At 39.5% G+C, this 25,933-nt stretch overlaps 1 protein-coding gene across 1 annotated transcript; it reads left to right on the top strand.

Annotated features, from left to right (window-relative positions):
* The first annotated feature begins 14,587 nt into the window (after window positions 1-14,587).
* Window positions 14,588-25,801, top strand: LOC105056395 (protein TITANIA). Its single transcript, XM_010938575.3, has 2 exons — window positions 14,588-16,524; window positions 25,062-25,801. Exons 1-2 carry the CDS (start codon window positions 14,730-14,732, stop codon window positions 25,616-25,618), a joined length of 2,352 nt encoding a protein of 783 aa, XP_010936877.1. The 5' UTR covers window positions 14,588-14,729; the 3' UTR covers window positions 25,619-25,801.
* Window positions 25,802-25,933: the final 132 nt, after the last annotated feature.

The raw sequence follows: 25,933 nt of genomic DNA, 5'->3' as shown, positions 1-25,933 counted from the left end.
TCAAATTTGAATTCAAATGCAAAACCAACTCATCCCTATCCACTTGTGCGTGAGAAGAGAAGGGGCGTGAGTTGATTTGTGCATTGAGAGTTTACACGAGAAATATTTTTTCGTGTAAAATATGGGGCGCACAAGATAAGACCATGGCGCATGGATTAGTTGGTTGCTCATTCAAATTCAAACTTTCTTTTGAATTTGAATGGCCAACCAACTTATTTTTATCTAGATATTTGGCACACAAGGGTGGGCATGGGATGGCTTCTATGTGGAGAAAATTCATAAGAAGTTGCTTCTCGTGAATTTAAATATGCACAGAAGAAGTGAGGTGGCACAAGGAGAAAAGTCAAGGTGGTTTGAACCTAATTGAGCCAACCTAATCTAAATAGGTTAAGCACAATTAGAATAAATTAAATCCAACTTAATTAGGCTTAATTAGGCTCAATAAAATCCTAATCAAATCAAAAATTAACTAAACCTAACCCCTGATCAAATCAGGGACTAAACCACCTTAGCGATTAAGTCAACATTTAACTTAATCGGGTCAATCCAAACTGAATCCAATTCAATTGGACTTGATCCAAAAATAATTACTCAATCAAATTAAGTTAATTAGCGATCAAATCACTAATTAAACCTCTCATAAATATTGAGTCCAAATCCGATGGGCAATCAGGCATCAGAGACCATCGATATGAAACCCTGATCAAAGAGTTCAAATTTCAAATTCAAAATTTAAAATTCAAAATTTTGACCCCAGTATCCAAAATGTGTGAAACTCATGATCAGAGAATCCTAATTCTCAATCATAAAGTTCCAGACACATAAGACTCATAATCAGCCATCTGATCAGAAAGGAACCACTAATGTGTGTGACCCCGCAGGTTCGAACCTAAGCCGGTAGCACAGGAACCAATTCCTGTACTAATCGAAGTGACCATCTAGCAATGGTACCCGACGATCGGATAGGTCGAATAATCGCAATCGTAACATTCAGAACCTACGTGAATATGGTTACCGTATAATTCATCCCTTTTGACCCCTGTGTTTAGGACGACTCAGGGTTAAACTGTCAACCCTGATGATATCATCCGAATCGTGCTCAACTCAATTAGTCCTGTGACTCCTCACTAGGACTACCCTGGCCAAGATTTTGCTAAATTGAAACATGACTGTACACAGCTCCTAAACTGGAGTGGTCAATCACATCTTGATACACGCACCGACAAGTCAAGTACTTGACTACATCCAGCAGCCTTCCGTCATTGAATTAGAAATTCAGGTAGTCCAGTGCCTAAGTGCAGTGAGTTGCTTGCAAGTCACCGTGGCGGTCTCAGGTCGGAGGGACATTTATACCCATATCCCATCGGAGCAAATCTTGACAGCAGAAATAGCTCCGGAGTTGGTCACGTTCAGTGCAGATGTACGATTACATCTCATCTGTATGCCATACCAGTGTCTCCACACTTTTTGGTTATGAGGACAACCAACCCATATGGCACACAACGACCTATGCTCGATAAATGTTGTCGTCCTTGGTAACAACGTATCATTTGGTCGCGAACATGTTTAAGGACTAAGCGACAAATCCTTCTTTGTCGAGTCTAAATAGTCCTAAGGACTTCACCACAACACAGGAGTTCATTAGAAGATGAAACATTTGTGATGAAAAAATATCAAAATAATTTTTATTTATTTATAATTCATGTACTAATACAAAAGGAGCACAACCGTCAACAGGCTGACGATTGGCTTTGGGACACTATTCCCAACAATCTCCCACTTGGCCTAAAGCCTATCGGTGCAGTATCTAATACCCATCTTCGACTTGTAGTCGTTGAACTCCTTCACCGCAATGGCTTTAGTGAATGGGTCGGCCAGGTTCTCCTTCCCGTCGATCTTCTGAAGGTCGACGTCACCTCGATCCACAATCTTCCGGATGAGATGGTAGCGACGCAGAATATGCTTCGTCCGCTGGTGTGCTTTTGGTTCCTTCGCCTGAGCAATGACTCCAGAGCTGTCGCAGTAGAGCAGAACTGGACCAACAAGGGAGGGTGCTACTCCGAGCTCGGTGATGAAGTTCCTCAGCCACACCGCTTCTTTGGCAGCATCTGATGCAGCAATATACTCCGCCTCGCATACTGAATCAGCCATAGTGTGCTGCTTGAAACTCTTCCAGCAGACAGCCCCACCATTAAGGGTAAAAAATAAATCCTGACACACTCTTGCTATCATCGTGATCAGACTGAAAACTAGAGTCTGTAAACCCTATAAGTCTCAAGTCCGATTCACCATATATAAGCCACTGGTCCTTAGTATTTATTAAATACTTCAGGATGGTTTTAACAACCTTCCAGTGATTCTCTCCTGGATCAGATTGGTATCTACTCACTACCCCTAGTGAGTATGCCACATCTGGTCGTGTACATGTCATGGCGTACATGATAGATCCACTGCCGAAGCATATGGAATCCTACCCATACGCTCTCTCTCTTGAGGTGTTGTCGGACAATCCCTCTTCGAGAGAGAAATTCCATGGCCTATCGGTAGATAGCCTTTCTTGAAATTTTTCATGCTGAACCTTTTCAGCATAGTATCAATGTACGTGGACTGAGATAAGCCAAGCAACTTTTTGGATCTATCCCTATAGATCCTCATCCCTAGGATGTAGGAAGCTTCTCCCAGATCCTTCATGGAGAACTGTGACGATAGCCAAATCTTTATTCTCTGTAATGCAGGGACATCATTCCCGATTAAGAGAATGTCATCGACATACAATACAAGAAATACTACTACTGGACCATTAGCCCACTTATAAATGCAGGGCTCTTCTCCGTTCTTAACGAAGCCATACGTTTTGATCGTCCTATCAAAACGTATGTTCCAACTCCGAGATGCCTGCTTAAGTCCATAAATGGACCTCTGTAGCTTGCACACCTTAGACTCATCTGTGGATGTGAACCCTTCAGGTTGTATCATATACACCTCTTCGTCCAGCTCTCCGTTTAGGAAAGCTGTCTTCACATCCATCTGCCAGATTTCATAGTCCAGATGGGCAGCTATCGCAAGCATAATCCGAATGGATTTGAGCATTGCCACAGGAGAAAATGTCTCGTCATAGTCTATACCATAACGTTGATGATATCTCTTGACAACCAGACGGGCTTTATAGGTCTCCACCTTTCCGTCTGCGCCCCTCTTCCTTTTGAAGACCCACTTACACCCTATGGGTTTTACTCTTTCGGGTGGGTCAACCAATGTCCATACATCGTTGACCTTCATGGACTCCATTTCGGATTTCATGGCCTCTAGCCATTTCTCAGAGTCAGGTCTCTGCATTGCATCCATGTAGGTGATCGGATCCTCATCATTTTCATCAAGTTTGACAGGATCACCATCCTGGACCAAAAAACCATAGTATCTGTCCGGTTGATGTGGTACTCTACCAGACCGCCTTAAGGGTGCATAATCAATGGGCTCCGGATCTGATCTAATCAAATCCGGTTCAGGTTCAGTAATATGTGTCGGTTTTTCCACCTGTCGAACTTCGTCAAGTTCGACCTTAGAGGCAACAGTTTTTTCACTAAGGAACTCCTTTTCTAAAAAAATTGCCTTAAGGCTAACAAACATCTTTTGCTCATCAGCAAGGTAGAAATAATACCCTTTGGTCTCTTTTGGGTACCCTATAAAATTATACTTGTCAGACCTAGGTCCAAGCTTGTCTGTAATTAAACATTTAACATAAGCCGGACACCCCCAAACCCTAAGGTGCGAGAGTACTGGCTTACGTCCTATCCATATCTCATATGGCATTTTGGCTACAGACTTACTCGGAACTCTATTTAGAAAGTAACAAGCCGATTCGAGCGTATATCCCTAGAGGGAGATCGACAGACCAGCAAACCCCATCATGGATCGAACCATGTCTAATAGGATCCGATTCCTCCTTTCAGACACACCATTATGCTGTGGTGTTTCAGGAGGAGTCCACTGAGAGAGAATCTCATTTTCTCCTAGATATGTCAGAAACTCATTGGAAAGGTATTCACCTCCTCGATCAGATCGAAGAGTTTTAATACACTTCCCAGTTTGTTTTTCTACCTCATTTCAGAATAGTTTGAACATTTCAAATGATTCCGACTTATGCTTCATTAAATAGACATACCCATACCTAGACAGGTCGTCTGTGAAGGTTATGAAGTAGAAAAATCCACCTCTTGCACTTGAGCTCATGGGTCCACATACATCAGAATGTACCAGACCTAAGAGTTCACTGGCTCGCTCACCTTTTCCAGTAAAAGGTGACTTGGTAATCTTCCCAAGAAGACAGGACTCACAGGTTGGAAGTAATTCACAATCACTAACTTCAAGAATTCCTTCTTGAGCCAACCTGTTTATTTTGTTCTTATTGATATGACCTAGCCTACAGTGCCAAAGGTAGACTTCTGACACATTATCTATTCTAGAGCGTTTACCGAAGTTTTGAACCACATTAACAGGCTGTGATAGTAAGTAAATTTTATTATTTAATTATCCAACAAATATTGTAACACCATTCAAAATGATATTGCAAATATTTTTTTTTATTAAAAAATCATAACCGTACATGGCCAAAAGGCCTACAGAAATAATATTTAATAAAAAATTTGGATAATAGTGACATTCACTCAGAATTACATTACGAGAATTGATTACAAGACTCATAATTCCTAAAGCTAGAACTGGAACTTTGCTTCCATCTCCAACGTTCAGGAACCTCTCGCCTTCATCAAATCTCCTACTGACCTGCAGATCCTGCATCGAATTACAAATATGATAAGGGCTTTCGGTATCCAATACCCAGGCAGTAGTATCACAAATCAAAAAGTTGTAAGGAGTTATCATATAATTACCTTACTTCTTCTTTGGCCTGTTCGGGTCCAGGGAGGCAATGTATTGAGAACAGTTTCTCTTCCAATGCCCCTACTTTTTGCAAAAGAAGCACTCCGCCTGGCTCTGGTCGTGCTTGCGCTTCTTGGTCTGACTCTGTGCTACTGTCTCAGCATGAGATTGCACCTTCTTATTTTTCTTCTTCTTGTTCTTCTTCCCCTTCCCAAAGGGTTGACGACGAGAAGAAGACCCTCCCACTACATTCACCGACTCCTTATGGAGCTGGTGATCCTTCTCAAAGTTCTGCAGCAACCCCAACAATCCGTGGTAGTTTACTGCAGGCTTTGTCATTCGAAAATGAGTAAGGAATGGGAGGAAGGACTTGGGTAAGGAATTAAGGATCGCATCCTTACCGAGCTGCTCGTGCAGAGGAAAGCCCAATTTGCTTAGGCGCTCAATCATCTCGATCATGTACAGTACATGATCAGTGACTGAGGCCCCATCCCTCATCCGAGCATTGAAAATGGCACAACTAGTTTTGTGCCTTTCAACGTCGTCAGGCGTGCCAAAGGAGTCGTTCAACATTTGAAGCATCTCCTGTGGCTGGACGTTCTCAAACCTTCGGCTGAACTCGTCATTCATTGCTGCCAGCATAATACATCGAACGGTGGTGCGGTCATTGAGCCACTTCAAGTAAGTATCTCGGATCGCCTTACTAGCGTTCGGAGTTGGCTCCTTAGGTGCTGGATCCGTTACTACATAAAGGATCCGCTCATGCTCAAGGACGATTTTTAATTTTTGATACCAGCTATCGAAATTGGGTCCTATGAGCTTGTCATTATCTAATAATGACCGGAGCAACAGGGTAGTGGCCATAGCTGCATAAAGAAAAACGAGACCTCTATTAGTACATAAATTAATACTAAAGACTTGGACTTTAGTCTAAAATTTTTCTCAATATTTTTACGAACTGGTAGCCTCATCCTCCAATTCGAGGAATTACTTTAATTCCTTAATGGGTACTAGAATCCACACAGACTACACATGAGCCCAACTTTGGTTGGTCAACCCATGTGCATCTATGGGTAGGTTCTTAACCAGTTGTTTCTCTAAACAACTTCTAGTAATTGATTTTGCCCCAGAACCTAATCAGTAGGCTTTGGCCTCCACTGAAAAGATCTGGTTAGGTCCAACCATTAACATGACTTAATTTAGTGAATCGGACCAATAAATGATCAGGCCCAACTTTGGCCGGCCAACCTAACCACCGTCAGAAAGACTCAATCAAATTATCATATTATGAATAATAATTCTATTAGCCAATGAGCACCAGGCCTTTGGGCCTCCAATGATCATTGAACTAATGGACTCATTATCATTCACTTAATGGGAGGCTATGACTTAGATATCATTATAACTTAATCATTTTAGGGACCTAATAATTTTGAGAATTTTATTAAAGAATAGTAGAGAAGAAATCATCCAGCCAATTTCAATCCTCCCACTGACTTCACCAAGTCAGATTAAAAAAAGATTTAATTAAAGCTGGCATTAGGAGCACCTAAATCAGTCACACTGATTTACCTAATGACATGGGTGAGCTCTAATCACCAAGTGATCTAATCAAAATCTAACTTACCAGATTGGCCAGGTAAGTGAGATCAGTGGTGGAGATTTGCCATTAACTCGTCAATGATCGAATCAATGCGAGTAGCTCCCGCTTAAGAACCACTAGTCAAAACTGCCGAACTTACCTTAGACACCAACCGGTTCATTAGTTTTAATTTTGATCAACTTAGTAAATAGGGCTCCACCGCGTAGCCATGAATTAAGTCCATCTTGGTCTAGTTAAAGACATGGACCCATTCAACTATAACTATTGAAGTTGAGTCTAGAGTATCCTTGACCTAATCTAATTCAACTTTTGATTAGATTTGATCAATTACTCCATTTAGTCCATTTTTTAAGCTAACCTTAGGTCTAACCCAATTATGGACCTAATTCATCTAACCCATTGACCTACAAATTTATGCAATTGTCTTATGTCTTAATTCATAATTCTAGACCTACTAGACAACACTTAATTCTTTTAATTAAGTACTTGGGCTGATGGGTCAGGGTTTGGCATTTCGAAAATAAATTTTTAAATTTTGAAAGATTTTATTTTCTGTTCACCAAATGTATTGACTCATTTCACAAACGGATCAGCACATTTCATAAACAGCAATCTCATTGCTCACTTCATAACAGAAAATAACTCAAAATAAATCATAAATTTTTTTTTAGATCTAATCTAACACATTCATGATAAATTTTATAATTAAGTCATTTCACTGCTTCATCGGCATGGGATATAATTGCATCGGCACCCCTACCACCGTAGGAGACCCCATCGAATGAAAAGAGAGGGCCTTTAAACCCTACTTTTCTCCTACGACCGGACGGCCATGGCAACCAACCCAATTAGATTACTTGCTACTTGGATCAAGTATATCTAAATATACCAATTTTAAAATTTAAATTTTAAATTTCAAATTTCAAATTTTAAATTTTAAATTTTAAATTTTAAATTTGAGATTTCAACCAAATTTTGAATTTTGAATTTCCAATCTTTGAATTTTAAATTTTGAATTTTGAATTTCAAATTTTAAATTTTGAATTTCAAATTTTAAATTTTAAATTTGAGATTTCAACCAAATTTCAAATTTTAAATTTTGAATTTCAAATTTGAAACTTCTAACAAATTTTAAATTTTAAATTTCAAATTTCAAATTTTTTTGAATTTCAAATTTTAAATTTTGAATTTTAAATTTAAACTTATAAATTACACCTTAATCTACGCATGCATATGTATATCATATTCTAGAACCATGCTCTGATACCATTTGTAGCGAAAATTTTGTGCAGGGGCAAAATGATAATTTTAAAACTTTTTCAAAATTACTATTTTACAGCAAAATTATTAATTAATCTCATTAATTAATACTAATTAACCCTACACTAGGATCTAAATATGATACAACAGCATGCATTTAAATTTGAAATTCAAATTTGAATCAGTAAACCTTTTACAGTACTGTGTTCAGAACACATCACCTTTTGCGGGTAGTCGATCACCGCAATCTGATCACCATATGTCTGACCTCTACGGATCATCACGTCACAGCCACACAAATGTCTGACCTCTATGGATCATCCACACGAAGCTTCCGTCTGATCAACTCCTCACGAATGCTAGTTCGTGATTTCACCCTTTTGATGGCAGATGTTGATCGAACTCCTTCGATCAATGTGTGCCAACTCCTCGGATACTCTGGATCATTTGCACGATTGCTTGAGAGGCTGATGGATCTCTCCCTAAAATTTGGTGGACTCACGACACTCGTGGCATACCAATCTCACTTCCCAAACCCTAGGTAGAAACCCTAGGGTACACACTAGAAACCCTGCGCTCAATTTTCTTTCTTTTCTTTCTTTTTCTCTCGAAAGGTTTTGGACCTTTACCTTGTGCACAAACTTTCCTCACGCCCCAAAGTTTCTCTCCTAAAATTTTTATGCACATCCCACCTTTCTCCTCTTTTTAAAACAACGTCGAACGTGTCTTATCCGCGTGAGAGGATAAAGATAAGTGGTTGCACATTTGAATTCAAATCAAATTTGAATTCAAATGCAAAACCAACTCATCCCTATCCACTTGTGTGTGAGAAGAGAAGGGGTGTGAGTTGATTTGTGCGTGGAGAGTTTACACGAGAAATATTTTCTCGTGTAAAATATGGGGCGCACAAGATAAGACCATGGCGCATGGATTAGTTGGTTGCTCATTCAAATTCAAACTTTCTTTTGAATTTGAATGGCCAACCAACTTATTTTTATCCAGATATTTGGCGCACAAGGGTGGGCATAGGATGGCTTCTGTGTGGAGAAAATTCATGAGAAGTTGCTTCTCGTGAATTTAAATATGCACAGAAGAAGTGAGGTGGCGCAGGGAGAAAAGTCAAGGTGGTTTGAACCTAATTGAGCCAACCTAATCTAAATAGGTTAAGCACAATTAGAATAAATTAAATCCAACTTAATTAGGCTTAATTAGGCTTAATAAAATCCTAATCAAATCAAAAATTAACTAAATCTAACCCCTGATCAAATCAGGGACTAAACCACCTTAGCGATTAAGTCAATATTTAACCTAATCGGGTCAATCCAAACTGAATCCAATTCAATTGGACTTGATCCAAAAATAATTACTCAATCAAATTGAGTTAATTAGTGATCAAATCACTAATTAAACCTCTCATAAATATTGAGTCCAAATTCGATGGGCAATCAGGCATCAGAGACCATCGATATGAAATCCTGATCAAAGAGTTCAAATTTCAAATTCAAAATTTAAAATTTAAAATTTTGACCCCGGTACCCAAAATGTATGAAACTCATGATCAGAGAATCCTAATTCTCAATCATAAAGTTCCAGACACATAAGACTCATAATCAGCCATCTGATCAGAAAGGAACCACTAATGTGTGTGACCCCGCAGGTTCGAACCTAAGCCGGTAGCACAGGAACCAATTCCTGTACTAATCGAAGTGACCATCTAGCAATGGTACCCGACGACCGGATAGGTCGAATAATCATAATCGCAACATTCAGAACCTACGTGAATATGGTTACCGTATAATTCATCCCTTTTGACCCCTGTGTTTAGGACGACTCAGGGTTAAACTGTCAACCCTGATGATATCATCCGAATCGTGCTCAACTCAATTAGTCCTGTGACTCCTCACTAGGATTACCCTGGCCAAAGTTTTGCTAAATTGAAACACGACTGTACACAGCTCCTAAACTGGAGTGGTCAATCACATCTTGACACACGCACTGACAAGTCAAGTACTTGACTACACCCAGCAGCCTTCCGTCATTGAATTAGAAATTCAGGTAGTCCAGTGCCTAAGTGCAGTGAGTTGCTTGCAAGTCACCGTGGCGGTCTCAGGTCGGAGGGACATTTATACCCATATCCCATCGGAGCAAATCTTGACAGCAGAAATAGCTCCAGAGTTGGTCACGTTCAGTGCAGATGTACCATTACATCTCACCTGTATGCCATACCAGTGTCTCCACACTCTTTGGTTATGAGGACAACCAACTTATATGGCACACAACGACCTATGCTCGATAAACGTTGTCATCCTTGGTAACAACGTATCATTTGGTTGCGAACATGTTTAAGGATTAAGCGACAAATCCTCCTTTGTCGAGTCTAAATAGTCCTAAGGACTTCACCACAACACAGGAGTTCATTAGAAAATGAAACATTTGTGATGAAAATATATCAAAATAACTTTTATTTATTAATAATTCATGTACTAATACAAAAGGAGCACAACCGTCAACAGGCTGACGATTGGCTTTGGGACACTATTCCCAACAATTAGCATCCTTATCAGACTCTCAGTTGATGGCGATCTAGTTACCGGAGTTGATCCCACACTTTCCATTCCGGAGTGGCAGGCTTTGTGCTTACGATTGCTAGGGTTTGAGCCAGAGGCCTAATTTTTCAATTATTCACAATTGAAGATAGAGTATTTGGATGATCATTATCGATATTTTCACATTGGGGATGATGCACCAGAAGAGATGGTGCAGTAGTATATCAGGGCCAGGTGCTACGGTTACTAGGTGGTATTCTATTACCTGATACTTCATCGAACAAGATGAAGTTGATATTTTTATCATTATTGGATGTTTTAGAGTTCGCTCGTAGGCTCAGTTGAGGCAGTGCAGTACTAACTTACCTGTACAAGGCTATGTATCGGGGTTCTTATGCTGACCAAAACGAGATTGGTGATTATCTTGTATTATTACAAGTATATGAATTAAAAATTTATATTTTTAATATTCTATTGTAGCTCTGATTGGGTATACATGTATGATTTTTTTGAAATTTACAGATTTAGGCATGGGAGAGGATGCCAACTATCAGTCCATTACGGTGATAGTTGCTCGAGATACCATCAGAGCAGCATGATCCTGATGTTCCATTCAGACTAGACGGACCGTTGGGATATAGGTATAAAAATATTGCTTCCTTTACTTAAAATTTAGTACTGTTTTAAATCCGATAAAATTTATTTAATATGAGCAGACTGTCAAGCAGATGGAACGTTGCATTCAACATTCACTACGTATCGACGAGAGTGGCACGGGTTTATAGATGCCAGCTGGATACATTAGTTGATACACATAGACGGATAAATTTGATTTATTTACAAATATCATTTTACAGTATTCATAATCTATTAAAATTTTAGCTTACTAATTTCTTCTTTATTTTAACTCTATCAGTTTTTATGGAAGTCATATACAGATGAGATATTGGCTATATTATCGTAGATGTGTACAATTGGACATGACATATGGACTGCTAGGGTGCTACTTATTTATTTTGATATGGTGGAGTGGCATCTTTCTAATCATGTCATGAGGCAGTTTGATCAGATTCAAAATATTCTAGAGCAGTTTGATACCAGCCAGAGACTTCATCGTATTGATCGACGAGGGAGAGCTTATATTGACTGACATATCAGACATACAGAGTATATCACCATTTGGAATGTATGTTGAGATCACATAATTCATGGTGATCCCATTTTGAGAGGCTATCCATACACCGAGAACTATATGGCTTAATTTATTAGCATTATAGTGCGAGTCATTGGACAGCCTCAGTATGCAATTCTAGAATACGAGAGTGAGAGTTCTGCTGTATGTCTTTTGGTAAGACCATGAAAATTATACTTTATATTAATATCTTTACTTCTAATAATTAAGATTGTAAAATATTTTATGTAGTTCTGTTATATCTTTATTTTATATTTTATAGTATATTGCTAATTTTATTTTTATTATGTAGATTGACTTTATGTTAGGTCTTATGTTGAACGTTCGTCGTGCTTTATCTACGACTGATGAGGACCAGCGGATCTGGATACTGTATGAGATAGAGAGAATAAGTTCGAAAATATTGATGGCGATTGGCATTGATCCAGATAGCTGTGCGCCTTGGTATGGAGCAGTTGATGCACCAGATATGAGATATACACCGTCACCATATGTTCCACATATGTCATCACCACATATTCTGCAGATGTCATCACTACACGCTGCACAAATGCCACCACCTTTTGATCCACAGATGACAGGGCTTTCTTCTTCCTACATATCCCAAATGACATCACTGGACACCAGTTGGCCACATGAGTATGACATTTTCTTTTCAGATCCATCCGTATATCCAGATGAGGGGATTGAGGGGGTTACTCAGCGTATAGATACTCCGACAGCACCAGTTATTCCTGAGCAACATGACCAGCAGACCTCCACTGATATGGGGGAGGAGCCATCACAGTAGATACAGGAGTAGAAGCGGCCGTTGAGGATCTTCCTGAGAAGATCCAAGCGACCATGGGCACCACGACGTTTTTGTAAAACTTAGTATTTTTTAGATTTGTACTTAGTATTTTTGAAACTTTTATTGTACTATTTTTTATACACTTGATATTTTTATTTTATATTATTAATTATTATTTTTATTAAAAATTAGTTTAATTTTAAGTGATCGGATGTTATGTTTTGTGGATATAGATATACATAGTCTCACGTGTCTCAGAAGATTAAGAGAGAAAATGTTATACTAAAAGAGCTATAGAAATTATAATGTAAATAATAATAATATATCAGGTAATTTAATTATATCTCTTGAAATAGTCAAAAATAAGTTAAATCAGACAAGTCAGTTGTTTATGAAGGAGGACTGCGATAGAATAGCATCTGATATTCACACCTCTCTCTCCGCCTGTATGCTTGCTTTCATTTACTCTCTCTCCTCATCTTCTTTCATTGAGGGTGTGATACATTTATACGCGTGTATCGTGGAGCGGATGGTGAGAGCTTATTTCGACAAAAGATTGAAGCCTGACAATCGAATGATGGACTGCAGTGATTTTGACAAAAAGAGCATTTTGAATCATGGTGAGGACGAGGATTCCAAGTTGATAAGGAATGATAGGACGATTGTGTCGGACCCAAATCTACTAGGACTACGCTGGATACATGGTATTCTGTACCAGCTCAAATTGACTGGTACGGCCCGTATCGTATCGTATCGATGGGGAACCAAAAAGGTTCAGATCGATTTTTCGGCAAATGAGATGAATCAGACCGCATTGGTGCATTTCAGTACGGTACGAGCACGAACCGCTACGTACGGTGCGGTATGGGCCGGTACAGATTGGTAAGGCACTAGTACGGTATGGTGCAGGCACCAACCGCTCGGTACGGTGTGGTTTGGGTCGGTATAGGTCGGTACGGCATCGGTACTGATCAGTATGGGGATGATATGGATTGATTTTCTGTTTTTTACTTTTTTTTATTTTTTGGATCATTGAAGGATTTTGAAAATATCGTTTAAAATTAAAATTTATTTAAAAATATCATTACAAATAGTATTTTCAAAAATATCATTACAAATGATTATTTTTATTTTTATTTTTTTACTTCAAAAATATCATTTCTAATGGTGATTTTGAATTTTTTTTTGAATCCACGGAGGATGGGAGAGGAAATGACGTGGATCCACAAAATATCATTTGAAATGATATTTTTTATCAAAAAAATATTATTTTAAATAATATTTTATAAATTTATATTAATTTAATAAATAAATTTAAATATATATTAATTTTATAAATATATTTTTTTAATATTATTTAGGTAACGAACGATCACAATGTCATACCAACCAAGATAAGAACACGTGTTCTAGACAAGTGCCCACGACCTGAGACACCCCAACGTTAACACTTCCCTTCACCGCAGCCGGCGAACAAGGTCAACGATTGCGTCATCCCCCCAAGTCCAACGTTCCCATGAATTAGGGCATTATCGTAATTTCGCCTCTTTCACGCGTGCCACGCGGTCGCGGACCCCTTCCTCTCGTCCAAGCGCCTTGCCGCGGTACCTTACTCCCTCGAACTCCATATCCCACCTCATCTCGCCTCTCACAGACAACATCCACTTCATCAAACTGTTAATATCAACTTGACACGCTAACATAAAATATCCCGCGGAGTATCTTAAAACCAACTCGCTTTTTCTTTGACTGAATTTTTTAGGTGCAGTCCCTGGTCAGATGGCAGATAATGGATAGCTCCTTCTACACGTGCACAAAATTTACACCTGCCTTTTTGTCCCGAAGCGTCCGTCCGTGGAACACCTCTCCATCTCGCTGATCTTTTCTCTCTGGCAGTCCCTGGTCAAAAATTTAGTTTTTCGGATAGGCCCTTATGGGAATTAATTGACTCCTATCTCCTTTTATCCAGAATCCAACTGTAATTAATGCTCAGAATCGTTGCGCCAGATATTTTACTCCCAGCCCTACTTTTGACAACCTTTAACCCTCGGTACCAGCGAGTCATTAAATATATAATAGGGTTAATTGTTCGAAGATGCTTTTGATAGGGACTACAGTATAATATGCAGTCAAATGCTGGAGCAAGAATCAATTTTTGGTGAGAGACGGCTAAATCAAAGCCGAGAAAGGAAGTGGGGTTGTTTATTAAAAAAAGGAAAGTGTGGAGGCGAAAAGGAGGAGCCAAAGTCCGGATCCTGGTCAAGCGAGGGAGCGGAGGCAACGGCCCCAGGGAGAAGCCGAGAAGACGACGAGGTGAGAGCGCGCGCGTGCGCGAGAGAGAGACTGCCCCTGAGAAGGCCCCTCCAACCCTAAACTCTCTCCGCCCCCCCCCCCCGAAAACCCTCGTCCTTTGACCTCTCGCACATCTTTTCTCCCCTCATTCCCTTCGTCCCTTACACCATGATCGCCGATTCGGATCCCTTGAAGGATTCGGCTTCGAGGCCCGACGCCGCCCAACCGAACCCTAAGACCCTTGATCTCGAAAAACCCAGCCCGAGATCCAGTCTTTTCGTCGGTGACGCTGGCGGCGGGAAGACCGGCACCTCCTCCACCGCCGCCCCCCAGGAGCTGACCCTCAGCTACCTCTGTGAGAACCCCAAGGCGGGGCTTCAGGAAAAGGACGGCCTTGGCAGCGATCTCTTCGTCTCTATCGAGAAAGCTCGAGCCAAAGGGAAGGAGATCGCCGTGGACCTAGCTGACGACCATGGGGAGCGGTGGGTCGAGAGGGATTTCCTCCAGCTTGCCGGTGGCAAGGCTCCGGCGAAGAGGGAGGGGCCGGAGGGGATCGAGGGAGAAGCACAAGAGAAGAAGGTGAAGATCGAGACCCTAAACCTCTCCCTCGGCCCGCCCAACCTCTCCCTCTCGCTCCATTTGGCTAATCCGGTGGTGCCGCCGGCGACTGTCTCCGCCGCCGCCGCTCCCGCTGCTCCGAGTTCGGCGGCAGCAGTGGTGGTTGTGGCTCCGGTGAAAAGGAGCTTCAGCAACAACACCCGCGCAACCAATTCTAACGACTACGGCGCCTCGCTCTCCTACTCGTGCTCGGCGGCCTTCTCTCACAACCCCAGCTGCTCCCTCACCAGGAATTCCACCGAGAACTTCGATGCGTCCAGGGAGAACGATACAATGTGGTACGCCGGGGAGGGGACGAACGGCTCAGTCCACAGCCGGTTCAAGCCTGTGGGTGATAGCATCACCTTTTCGAACCTCGGTGGCTTCCCTCACATGCAGGGAGAGAGCATGGAGGCGGGCAACAGTCTATTCCGGGCGAGCAGCTCGGAGAACATCTCCTTCTTCCCGGCCGAATTGCCTGCGAGGGCCGCAAAAGCTAACGCTGGTGCGAGCTCAGATACTGGGAAGGGGGGCGTGATCCTTTCGAGGCTGTTGAAAGAGATAGCATCGGAGTCGGTCCCTTACATGGCGCAGATACTTCAGGATTTTCCAACTGAGTCGCTGGAAGCTCTGAAGGAGTCTCTGAGAAATCTGATGAGCATGCCGGAAAAGAAGGATGAGTTTGCTAGCCTCCAGGGAAGGCTTGAGAGGAGATCAGACCTTACAGTTGAGACCCTCTCAAAGTGTCACAAGACACAGCTTGAAGTTCTGGTGGCGATCAAGACTGGCATCGTGAATTATGTGACTGGAAAGGGCTGTGTTCCTTCGAATGAGCTGGTCGAGATATTCTTGCACCTAAGGTGCCGAAATGTGAATTGCAAGAGCCTGGTGCCCGTAGATGACTGCGACTGCCAGATTTGCTCTAGCAAGAAGGGATTTTGCAGTGCTTGCATGTGCCCAGTCTGTCTGAAGTTTGATTGTGCTTCGAATACATGTAGTTGGGTCGGGTGTGATGTTTGCTCCCATTGGTGCCATGCTAGTTGTGGAATTGAAAAGAATCTGATTAGGCCTGGGCCAACCTTGAAGGGTCCAATGGGCATGACAGAGATGCAGTTCAAGTGCCCTGGGTGTGGGCATGCTTCTGAGATGTTTGGATTTGTTAAAGAAGTTTTTAACTGCTGCGCAAAGGATTGGGGTCTCGAGACTTTGATGAAGGAGCTGGACTGTGTTAGGAAGATCTTCTGTGCCAGCGACGATTTCGAAGGGAAGGGGCTGCATGCAAAGGCAGAAGAAATTCTCAACATGCTTGGCAAGATGCTTATTTCGCCTATGGATGCATGTAACAGCATGCTGCAGTTTTTCAAGTGTAAGTTTCCAAACTGATCCTTAATTAGGTTTTGATTTTATTCCTTTCCTTACCTTTCTTAAATTCCTTGGTCTTACTTAGTGCATCAGAGGCATTATTTTAGGAAGGTGATGGATTTCATTAGGAAATATGAATAAACCTTAATCTATAACTGATCTGCTGTATATAATAATGTTCTGCTACTTTTCTTATTATTGCACATTCTGCTTCTTCTTGGAGGTGTTAGCAGTGTAGTTCTTATTCATGAACTGTGTATTCATATTCTGTCAATTATCTTTTTCTTAAGGAAAAAGTACTGTTCTCTGTTAGCATTGATGTTTTATTAGCTGTCCTCTATTTTCAGTTCAACATGAAAATCATGTTCTAGTTTTCCTCTTGGTTTTTTTTGGTGCAGTTATTGTGTGCCATAGGTGCTATTGTTATACCTCTCTTTTGCAATTCCCTGATTCATTATTACTTTCTATTTTAGTGTATTTGTATGGGGAACTCATGCTAATATAGGTAAGTGCAGTTAAATATTATGTATGACTTACATTGCATGTTTCTCTACCTAGAACAATCGATGCCGTCTGCAGTTACGAACACTTTTTTCCATTTTTCACCTAAAACTATGATAGATATGACTCTGTAGGCTCTCTTTATGTTTCTTTGTCTCATCTATGGATTCTGTATTCTTCTCTGTGTTACTCCAAAAAGGTTTTGGCGAGTCAGGTATAAACAACTGATCTTATCCCATAAGTGGTGTCCGGTAAACAAATCCTGTTGAGCCATCAATTCTTCTGAAAGACCAATTTTTCCAGGCTTAGTAATGCTTCGTGTCTTCTTTTTGATTTCCCCAATCTCCTCACCTATCTCTGGCATCATCTTTTCAGGTCTATATCTAGTCTATGTTTTCTCTGAGATCAGTTTTAGATCAAGTTATAAACCACACATGCAATTATAGTTCATTTTTCTGTTCCCTATTAACCATATAATGGATCAAGATTTGTCAAATATGTCTGGAATTCTTCTTTTCTCCATTCCTATCATAATACAGATTCTTGGTCATAGGAAAAAAAAATATATTCTTTGCCAATCCAGGCCTAATTTATCTCAGGTGACTGATATGTTCATATGATCTTAACTGGTTGTTTTTTATATATTTTATTATATTTGTTTCTCATGGAATTCCTGCTATTTCCGTCATATGTTTTATCTATCTTTCGTAGTTGTTCGCACACTTAAACATCTCTTATTGACCAGTGGTTTGACCCATAAAACAGTCACAGCCTTTTTTTTTGGGTATAGAAAATATAAGGCAATTTGATTAGTTAGACATGATACGTTGTTAAGTGTCTTGCTTAGCTGGATACACCAAATATGGTCCATGCAGCTGCATAGGTGCCAGCATATCCAGATGCATCTAGTGACCTAGAATGCATTGCTTGAAGCCAACAGGGTCACTATCTGCGCTCAAGCTGCAGGGTCGTCAGGCACCTGCATAGGCCAATGTGGTTTGCATGTGTCCTGGGCCCTATAATGTGGTCTGCATGTGCCTGGCTTATAATCCTAAAATCTAGGTCCAAGCTTCTTTTTTACCAGTCAGGTCTTTGCGTGGGCCGGCGCAGCCCACTGATGGTCCAGGATGTACCTTATTTAGTGTTACTTAGCTACATCTTTGTTACCTGAAGATTTAAAGGATTGTCTTCAATTACAAGTAGAAGGCTATCATTGTTGAGTGATCAAAATGTTGGTGCTAAAATTTATGTGCTCATGAAGAGAGTGGTAGAGATGTGAGGATCCAAATGGATATATGGTAACATGGGAGGCAAGGTTTTACATCTTGGTGGGATGGGGGGTGTCCCGATCATCCCATCCGATTCCTATGAGAAAACTGGACCAAGATGGGCTTGGGACTTTGAAGTCCATCCACGTAAGGAGAGAAGAAGAAAGGAGAAAGAAGGAAAGATGAAAAAAAAGAAAAAAAAAAAAAAAGAAAAGATAGCAGAAGAAAAATGAAATGAAGAAAGGGAGAAGAAAAAGAAACAAAAAGCAAAGGAAGGAAAGGAAGGTAGGGAAAAAGAAAGAAAAGAAGGAAAAAATAAAAATATAAAAAAAGAAAGAAATAAAGGAAAGAGGGGAGAAAGATGTAGGATATGCATCGAGATGTATGACCAAGATTGTTGTCGGGATGGGATAGGACAGCGGGACATTCCTTTCCATGAAGAAACTGGAACATCTTTGTCTCATGAGATTTGAAACCCTGATGGGAGGATTACTTATCAAGATGAAGTACTAATCAATTTACTCTAGCATTATTTTCCCCTAAATTCATATAACATGTATTTCTTAAGGTACATTAACTAGATAAATATATTGTTTCTATTTTTTTATACTAAAAAAAATTATATATTGATATCTTGTGCACACTACATAATCATTTTTAAGATTGGTCTTTCTCAGTCATCTACTCCTATACTGCAAGTTGGAAACAGTAAATCTAGGATTGCATTAGCTTTCTGCATTAGATGAAGCTTATGGACCATAGTGATAGCACGCATAGTTAGGTAATTGTGGAGAACGTATATTTGGGAATAATTCATTGATTTGTAAAAACCACAAAAGGTCTGATAAAAGAGAGGACTTCATCTATTTAGCTATATGTTTAATAAGAGCAAGAAAGGGAAAAGTTGGTGTCTCTAGGCTTAAAAATAGGATTTGGAAATGCTTTGAATGGTCCGAGGATACACCTCTTCATACAAGTAAATGGCAAAGTGGATGTATGGTGCTGACCTTAAATAGTTCAGAAAAGGAATGTGAGTTATGTTTATGCTTTCCATTTAAGCTTTGACTTGAAACATTGATGTTGCATTAATGCACATTATTAGAAACATTTGAATTAGAGAATAGAAGATAATTATAGACACCTGAAATCAGTGTCTTATATCTAGCTGTTGGTTCATGTACTGGTACCTTTGGTTTGCCTAGTTACTGACACATGGTACACTGTTGAAGCCTGAACAATAAGTAATACCATGTCTCAGTGTGGGGGGCTTTCCAAGCTCCATACTGGTATTGATATCATACTTGGGGATATGGTACGCCTTGCATTGCTTGGTATGGTACAATAGTTAAAACACTGCTCGAAATGAACTGCTTCATAACATCTTCATTCTAAATTAAGATTCCTATCTTTGAGGAATGTCTTGCAATGCCTACAATATAATCATTTTAAGAGTTAAAGTTTACAATGGTTGTCTTACTTATGGAAGCCTTTATTCTCAGAGAATGGTCTTTTTGCAATAAGATTTAGTTCTCCAGGGATAAGAAGCTTCTAAACAGCAGAGGATGTGATTGAGCATATCTCTCTCTCTTCTCTTATGATCAATGTGGAGGATGCTGATGTTACATGTGAAGGCAGCTTTTATTTTTTATTTTCACTGTAGCTGGAGTTTCTTTAATTCCTACTGTGTGAACCATCCAATCCTTTTATCGCATTTGATGACTTTTGAAATATGTTTAGTTTGACATTGAAATGGCTATTGTTGGGGCAGAATATAAATAGGATGATATAAGACTATGTGGATGATCGGAACAATGCTTATCTATAATTTGGAGCCTTAGGAGATAATATATGATCATTAGAACGGTTGTTCTCATTAAATCTGATTGCTAACCTATTCTGGGAATGGATAAGCATTTTGGTAGCGCAATAGATTTGTTGCTAGCCAAGTTATAGTTTCAAAGAGTATACGGTAGCGGTTGGCATGAGCTATGGCATCTATATTAATTTCTGTCTCCGGACAAAGTCAGGATCTTGTATCATAAGGATTAAGAAAAGCATGCCATACTCGTGCTGATCACAGATTGCTGCGATAATATATCATATCATGCCTTGCTATTTAAGGGCTATAAGAGAGAAAATGGGCTTGTGCTAGTGCATATAAATTTCAATTTGCATTGGTTCATATGCATGAAACAGAGATGCATGCATCTATGTCATGCCCACACCTATCCGACATACTAAGTACCATAAATACAATACCTATATCCTCGGTTTTATCCAAGAAAGATCAAACTGTAAGGAATTATCATTTATGGTATCAGTTGTTACAGGACTTGTAATATCGCATTCGTTCTTTCCTAGAACGTCCTCAATGGGCATATATGTTATTAAATTTGTAGAAATTGGTTATGTTATATCGCTTAATTGGAGAAAGATGGAAAAATAAGATGGTGAATGGAATGGAATGAGATGATGGCCAACTAGAGCCTTCTTAATTTGTGCGGAAAAGGACAAGGCGAGGGAAGATGGAGTTACCTACAAGGATTTTGAGAAATGCATGATGTTGCATCATGTTTTGCCCATTGTATTCCAAGTTCCATTTTGCACCAAAAAAAAAGGGCTTGTGTTAGTTTATACCAAGGATAAAATATTCGTGTATATGCCATGTATGTCATAGGTTGGTAAGGCATGGTATGTGATCTGGGTTAGTATAGGGTTGGAATGCCATGGCACAAGTGAGCAAAAAATATCAAAAAAGAAAAATGATGTAGTGAGTGGTGCAAGTTAGATATGCAGTTGATACTCCTTGATACAACACAAAATGGGGCAATATTGGCTCGGTATGCTAGAACCAAGGTGTATCGAGTCCCCATGCTTTTCCATGCTAGGTATGGTTCAATCATTTTGGGGTTGGCATGTCTCGTCTCAAATCATTACCCTACTTGCACAGATTGATACGAGCTGATACAGATCAGCGTAGACAGTATGGTTGTACTAACCATTGTAAAATGCCCATATATAGCTAGTAAATTATGTATTAAGTGCTTTAATACAATATATATACTAGGACCTAAATTATAGTTACTTGCATTAAACTCTTGTGGAATCAAAATTTCAAATGTTAGTAATTCAGACATCTCAATGGGTTAACTGTTACCAAGATGAACCAGACATGATAACGTCATGGCTTAGATGGACGGCTAGAGGAATTTAAAAATGATTGAGATATTCCAATATGTAAACATATATAGCAGTCCAGATGAAAATATGAGCTGGTACATTGAAGGCAGGATTATGTACTACTTTTTGCATTAATCTGGATTTTTGATAATCAAAAGTTCTTAATAAGATGGGTAAAAAAACAGATTGAGATATCTGAACAATGTAGAAGTATTTATATCAATCAATATCATGAGATATATTCGTTATATTGGTCAAACCAACCCCAAATAGTTGGGATAAGACTAGATGATTATGATTTTGATATTACTTATATTGGTCAAAATAATAAGAGCCGAAATTTTATATCTATGGCTGTTGAATAGTGGTACAGTTCTCTATCTCACCTGAGATCCTGATTGAGATGAAAACCACCTAAGGAATTTAGCATCCATTCTCCAGAATGGATATAGAGATGTGACAAGTGATATCATGATTTTTCTGATAAGCAACTAATGAAAATTAGGAAGTAGAAGGCAACGCTTGTGATGTTTCTGTTCTTATGGTTGAAACCAAGCCAGCATGCGAGCCGTATCCAGGTTTTGCATGTAAGCACTAAGTGCAGGTTAAAGCAAGGTGTGCAGTCTTGATACTGCATTGCATACTGAGTGGCGATATGGTACATACCTCAGTACCAACACTCGGCACGAGGGCCAACAAGCTTTGGTGCCTTACATATGGTAGGTAGACCCTTTATCAGGTAGTATAATCTGGCACAGCGAACCACATGTCAAAGTTTGGGTCCAAATCCAAAATATTTTGGCTTTTGGGCTATTGCCAATTATACTGTTTCAAGATAGGAGTCGAACTCCGAGTTCAGAACAAGTGTGGCTCCAGATTGAACCCTCACCTACCTTTCCGTTCTTTCCCTCTCATAGCCAGTCCTCCCAAACCTCATCGCTTTGTTCCAATATAAATTGGTCAGTAATATTCAAAATAACATTAGCTAAATAAATTGTAGGTTCATCTTATACAACATGCAGCAACTTTTTTCCCGATATAAAATTGTTTGCTCCTTTAGTGAAATCTTGTTTCTACACTCATGTCTCATCTTGCACTGTTAGAGTGACCTGCATCCACTGGCGACCTTTCCAGTGACTTTCTTGCACCCTAAAGATGATCATTTGACTTTTGGTAATCTATAAATGGCAGCTACCTAGTTAAGCAACTCAACCTGCACTGTCACCAGTTACTGTTCTCTGTACCATGTTTTACTATTGGATAATTCCTCTTGTAATACCAGATTATTCTGTCAAGTTGTCATCTATGGTAAAGCTCCAGTATTGTTGGTATCCTTGGTCATCCTCTTATGCAGTAAAATTGCAAGATAGATCTTATTTTTCCTTTATGTAGCATTGAAGAAGAAAAAATGATCAAGAAGCAATAAGAAAGCAAAATAAGGTTTGCTATTTCAATGAGAACAATAAATTCTGAATACACTGAAAAAAAACAGCTAGCTCTTCTTTAGTTGTTACAAATTTTGCTTTGAACTTTCATGTTACAAATAGCTAGCTCCATTTGTTGCTTTCTGAAGCATAGTTTTGTACTTTTTGTTTTCTGAATTTCTTTTTTAAGAATCTTGTTGCACAAGTGCAATTGGAAACAAAGTGAACCCAGCATACTCATGCTCTAGGTCTCTTCTTTTATCCCTAGCGCTAGCATCCAGCAATATTTAAAGCATGAGGCACAGTCAGCTATTGACATTAGATGCATGTGGACATGTATTAGAAAGCAGAATAGGGATGGTAGTCAGCCAGGTTTTCTTGAGTATTCGACCCATCTTGAATTTTAATAGGACCCGTTTAACAATATCCTATAGGATTTGGGAACGATTTTAAAACTAAAAGCTGTTCGGGTTTGGGATTTGACCCTCGAGTACCTGATAGCTGCACCTGATTATGTATATGTTTTATAATTTTTTATAAAAATATATTCACAATTGGGGGTGAGAGAATTTGAACTCCATATCTTTTGAAAGCCTAACCACTGGTTATTCGGGTTGATCGGGTAGGTTCGGTTACCCAAATAACCCAACCCAAATAAATGTTAATTAGGCAGGTTCAGGCACCCGACATGTTTACCATTTTTTAATGGGACAGGTTTGGGAGTTTTGGATAATTTTTTAATCGGGTGTGGGATGGGTCCAGATGTGAGTAGGGTAAATTTTGTGGGTACCCTACTTGTTGCTATTCGTAAAGCAGAATAGCTGCAAAGCTATGATTAATACTCTCAATTAGTTATTGGCTTATGGTCATTGCTGTCAATTGATGATCAGCTTATGATTATTATTCTAACATGGACTAAGATATCTCTTAATTAAGTCCTCCAAGGGATTTTTTAAAGATGCTCTGTGAAGATTCTATCCATTAAACTTTGCCATAAATAGCATCGCATCCTAAGGCCTATAAATGACATTCCTGACCCAGACTTGTATCTCCACTACCCAACTCCAAATAGAAATTTTAAGCACACCTGATTAACTATTTTGCTAGCCTGCTGATATAACTCTTTTTCCACACATTATGTACTATTCGATCCTGAACTTTCTCCCCTGGACCCAGACAACATCGTAAACAAATTTTGTTTAAATATTAAATGCTACAATTGCAGGGACAGAAGTGTTTTAGGGCACACATGGGGATAATATATGGAATTTGGAGTTTGATTCATGTCCATATCTTTGTCAGATATGGGAGGGAGGGTTAAAGGATAAACACCTCAGACTAGCTTGCTAGGACATGTGAACTGAACTTGTTCGCAATCAGTAGTGTGACGTTCTGTGCAATTTTAAGACAACTTTAATATGAAGGTCCTTCTAATATTTGGGGAAAAAATAATTCATGGAATGACAACTTGCAGGCCAGAGATTCCATGCATACATTAGTGAACCAATATTCAAGATGAAAAGTAATCACTGAACGTCTTGGCTGATTTCTTCTCATGTTGCCCGATAATTATCTTATATTTTCTTATACTTTTATGACATAACTGCACTCTTCTCTAACACCCTGGTAATCCTTTTTCCCAAGTTTGTCTATTAGTAGGTAGTCTATGTCATCAGTAAGTTATTGCTAGAAGGCATACCGTGCAGTTGTTGAGTTATAGTAATTAAAAAGACATAATTGGAATTCATAATGGAGCTTGCAAATAATTCTTTCAGAGCTGTGGTGTTTATGCTAATGAACTAATGCCATGTATTGATGATGTGCTTGCCCATAGTGTTGCTTGAACATATTAAATTACTATGTTATACAATTATTAGGATTAAATAATCTTTGGTCTTATTAGTTCATTTATTGTTACATGGGAAACTAATTTAAATTTTTAACATTAAAAAAACTCTGAAATTGTGTTACAAACTAAATTTACACATAGATGTGCGATAAAAAAGTGATTAACATCACATGCACATAACACTGCACAAACATGAACCTGCATGGCACCTAATTTAAATGATGGAATTTCTACATATCCAACAGTGGCATCTGTAATGTTGAGGGTTTTTTGGACTTGAATCCTCAAACCTAACAGTTGATTATCTCATACTTTGCAGATGGAGTTACAGAGTTCTCTGTTACTGGCAGCTCCTCCAAAAACATATTAGGAACTCAAGCAAACAAGCATGCAGACGCACTTCCTCTTCCATCATCAACAACTGTTACCCCTTCGAAGTCTGTATTTAACTTCAAACCAACCAGCTCTGTACTAGAAATGCAAATAGATGCTATTAAAACAGACCCAAAACCTCTTGCACTTGAACCCCGTTTTACCCCAGCGAAGGAGGATGGTTTTCAGAGCTTGGAGACTATTGTGAAGTTCAAAGAGGCAGAAGCAAATCTTTTCCAGAGGCTTGCAGATGAAGCCAGGAGGGAAGTGGAGGGCTACCGCCAGATTGCCCGTGCCAAGTCTGAGAAGCTGGAGGAGGAGTACGCGACCAAGCTTGCAAAGCTTTGTCTACAGGAGGCTGAGGAGCGCCGGAGGAAGAAGCTCGAGGAGCTCAAATTCCTTGAGAACTCTCACTGTGACTACCATAACATGAAGATGAGGATGCAAGCTGAGATAGCTGGCTTGCTTGAAAGGATGGAAGCAACAAAGAAAATGTGGGTATAATAAGTATGATAGGTTCTCTTTGTGCTGAAAATGCTTGACTTGTATATTATGTTTTTAGATGCTTTAAGCTTCCAGAAGTCAGTCTAGTCTATGGCAGCTGTACAAGTATTGTAACTTGTAAGTTTCACTTTTTGGTATTTGAAGGTTGTTTAAATGCATTTTGTGAACCAATCAGTTTCCTGACATGTCTGTTCAATTATTTAACTTTGTGGGTGATCTGACATATTGGAGAGGTGGGCACCAACTTCGAGTTGCAAAGTTTCTTCTATGTTTTTTGATTGGTGAAATGTGAAACGTGATATGTTGTGGTACATA

Source organism: Elaeis guineensis, chromosome 13, assembly GCF_000442705.2.
Source record: "Elaeis guineensis isolate ETL-2024a chromosome 13, EG11, whole genome shotgun sequence".
Lineage (NCBI taxonomy): Eukaryota > Viridiplantae > Streptophyta > Magnoliopsida > Arecales > Arecaceae > Elaeis > Elaeis guineensis.
The sequence above is the reverse complement of the archived record's forward strand: the minus strand, read 5'-3'. Positions and strand labels throughout refer to the sequence as shown.

Coding starts and splice junctions, on each gene's coding strand:
- LOC105056395 (XM_010938575.3), top strand. CDS start 14,730: ATGATCGCCGATTCGGATCCCTTGAAGGATTCGGCTTCGAGGCCCGAC. Junction 16,525..25,061: donor CATGCTGCAGTTTTTCAAGT/GTAAGTTTCCAA, acceptor CATACTTTGCAG/ATGGAGTTACAGAGTTCTCT.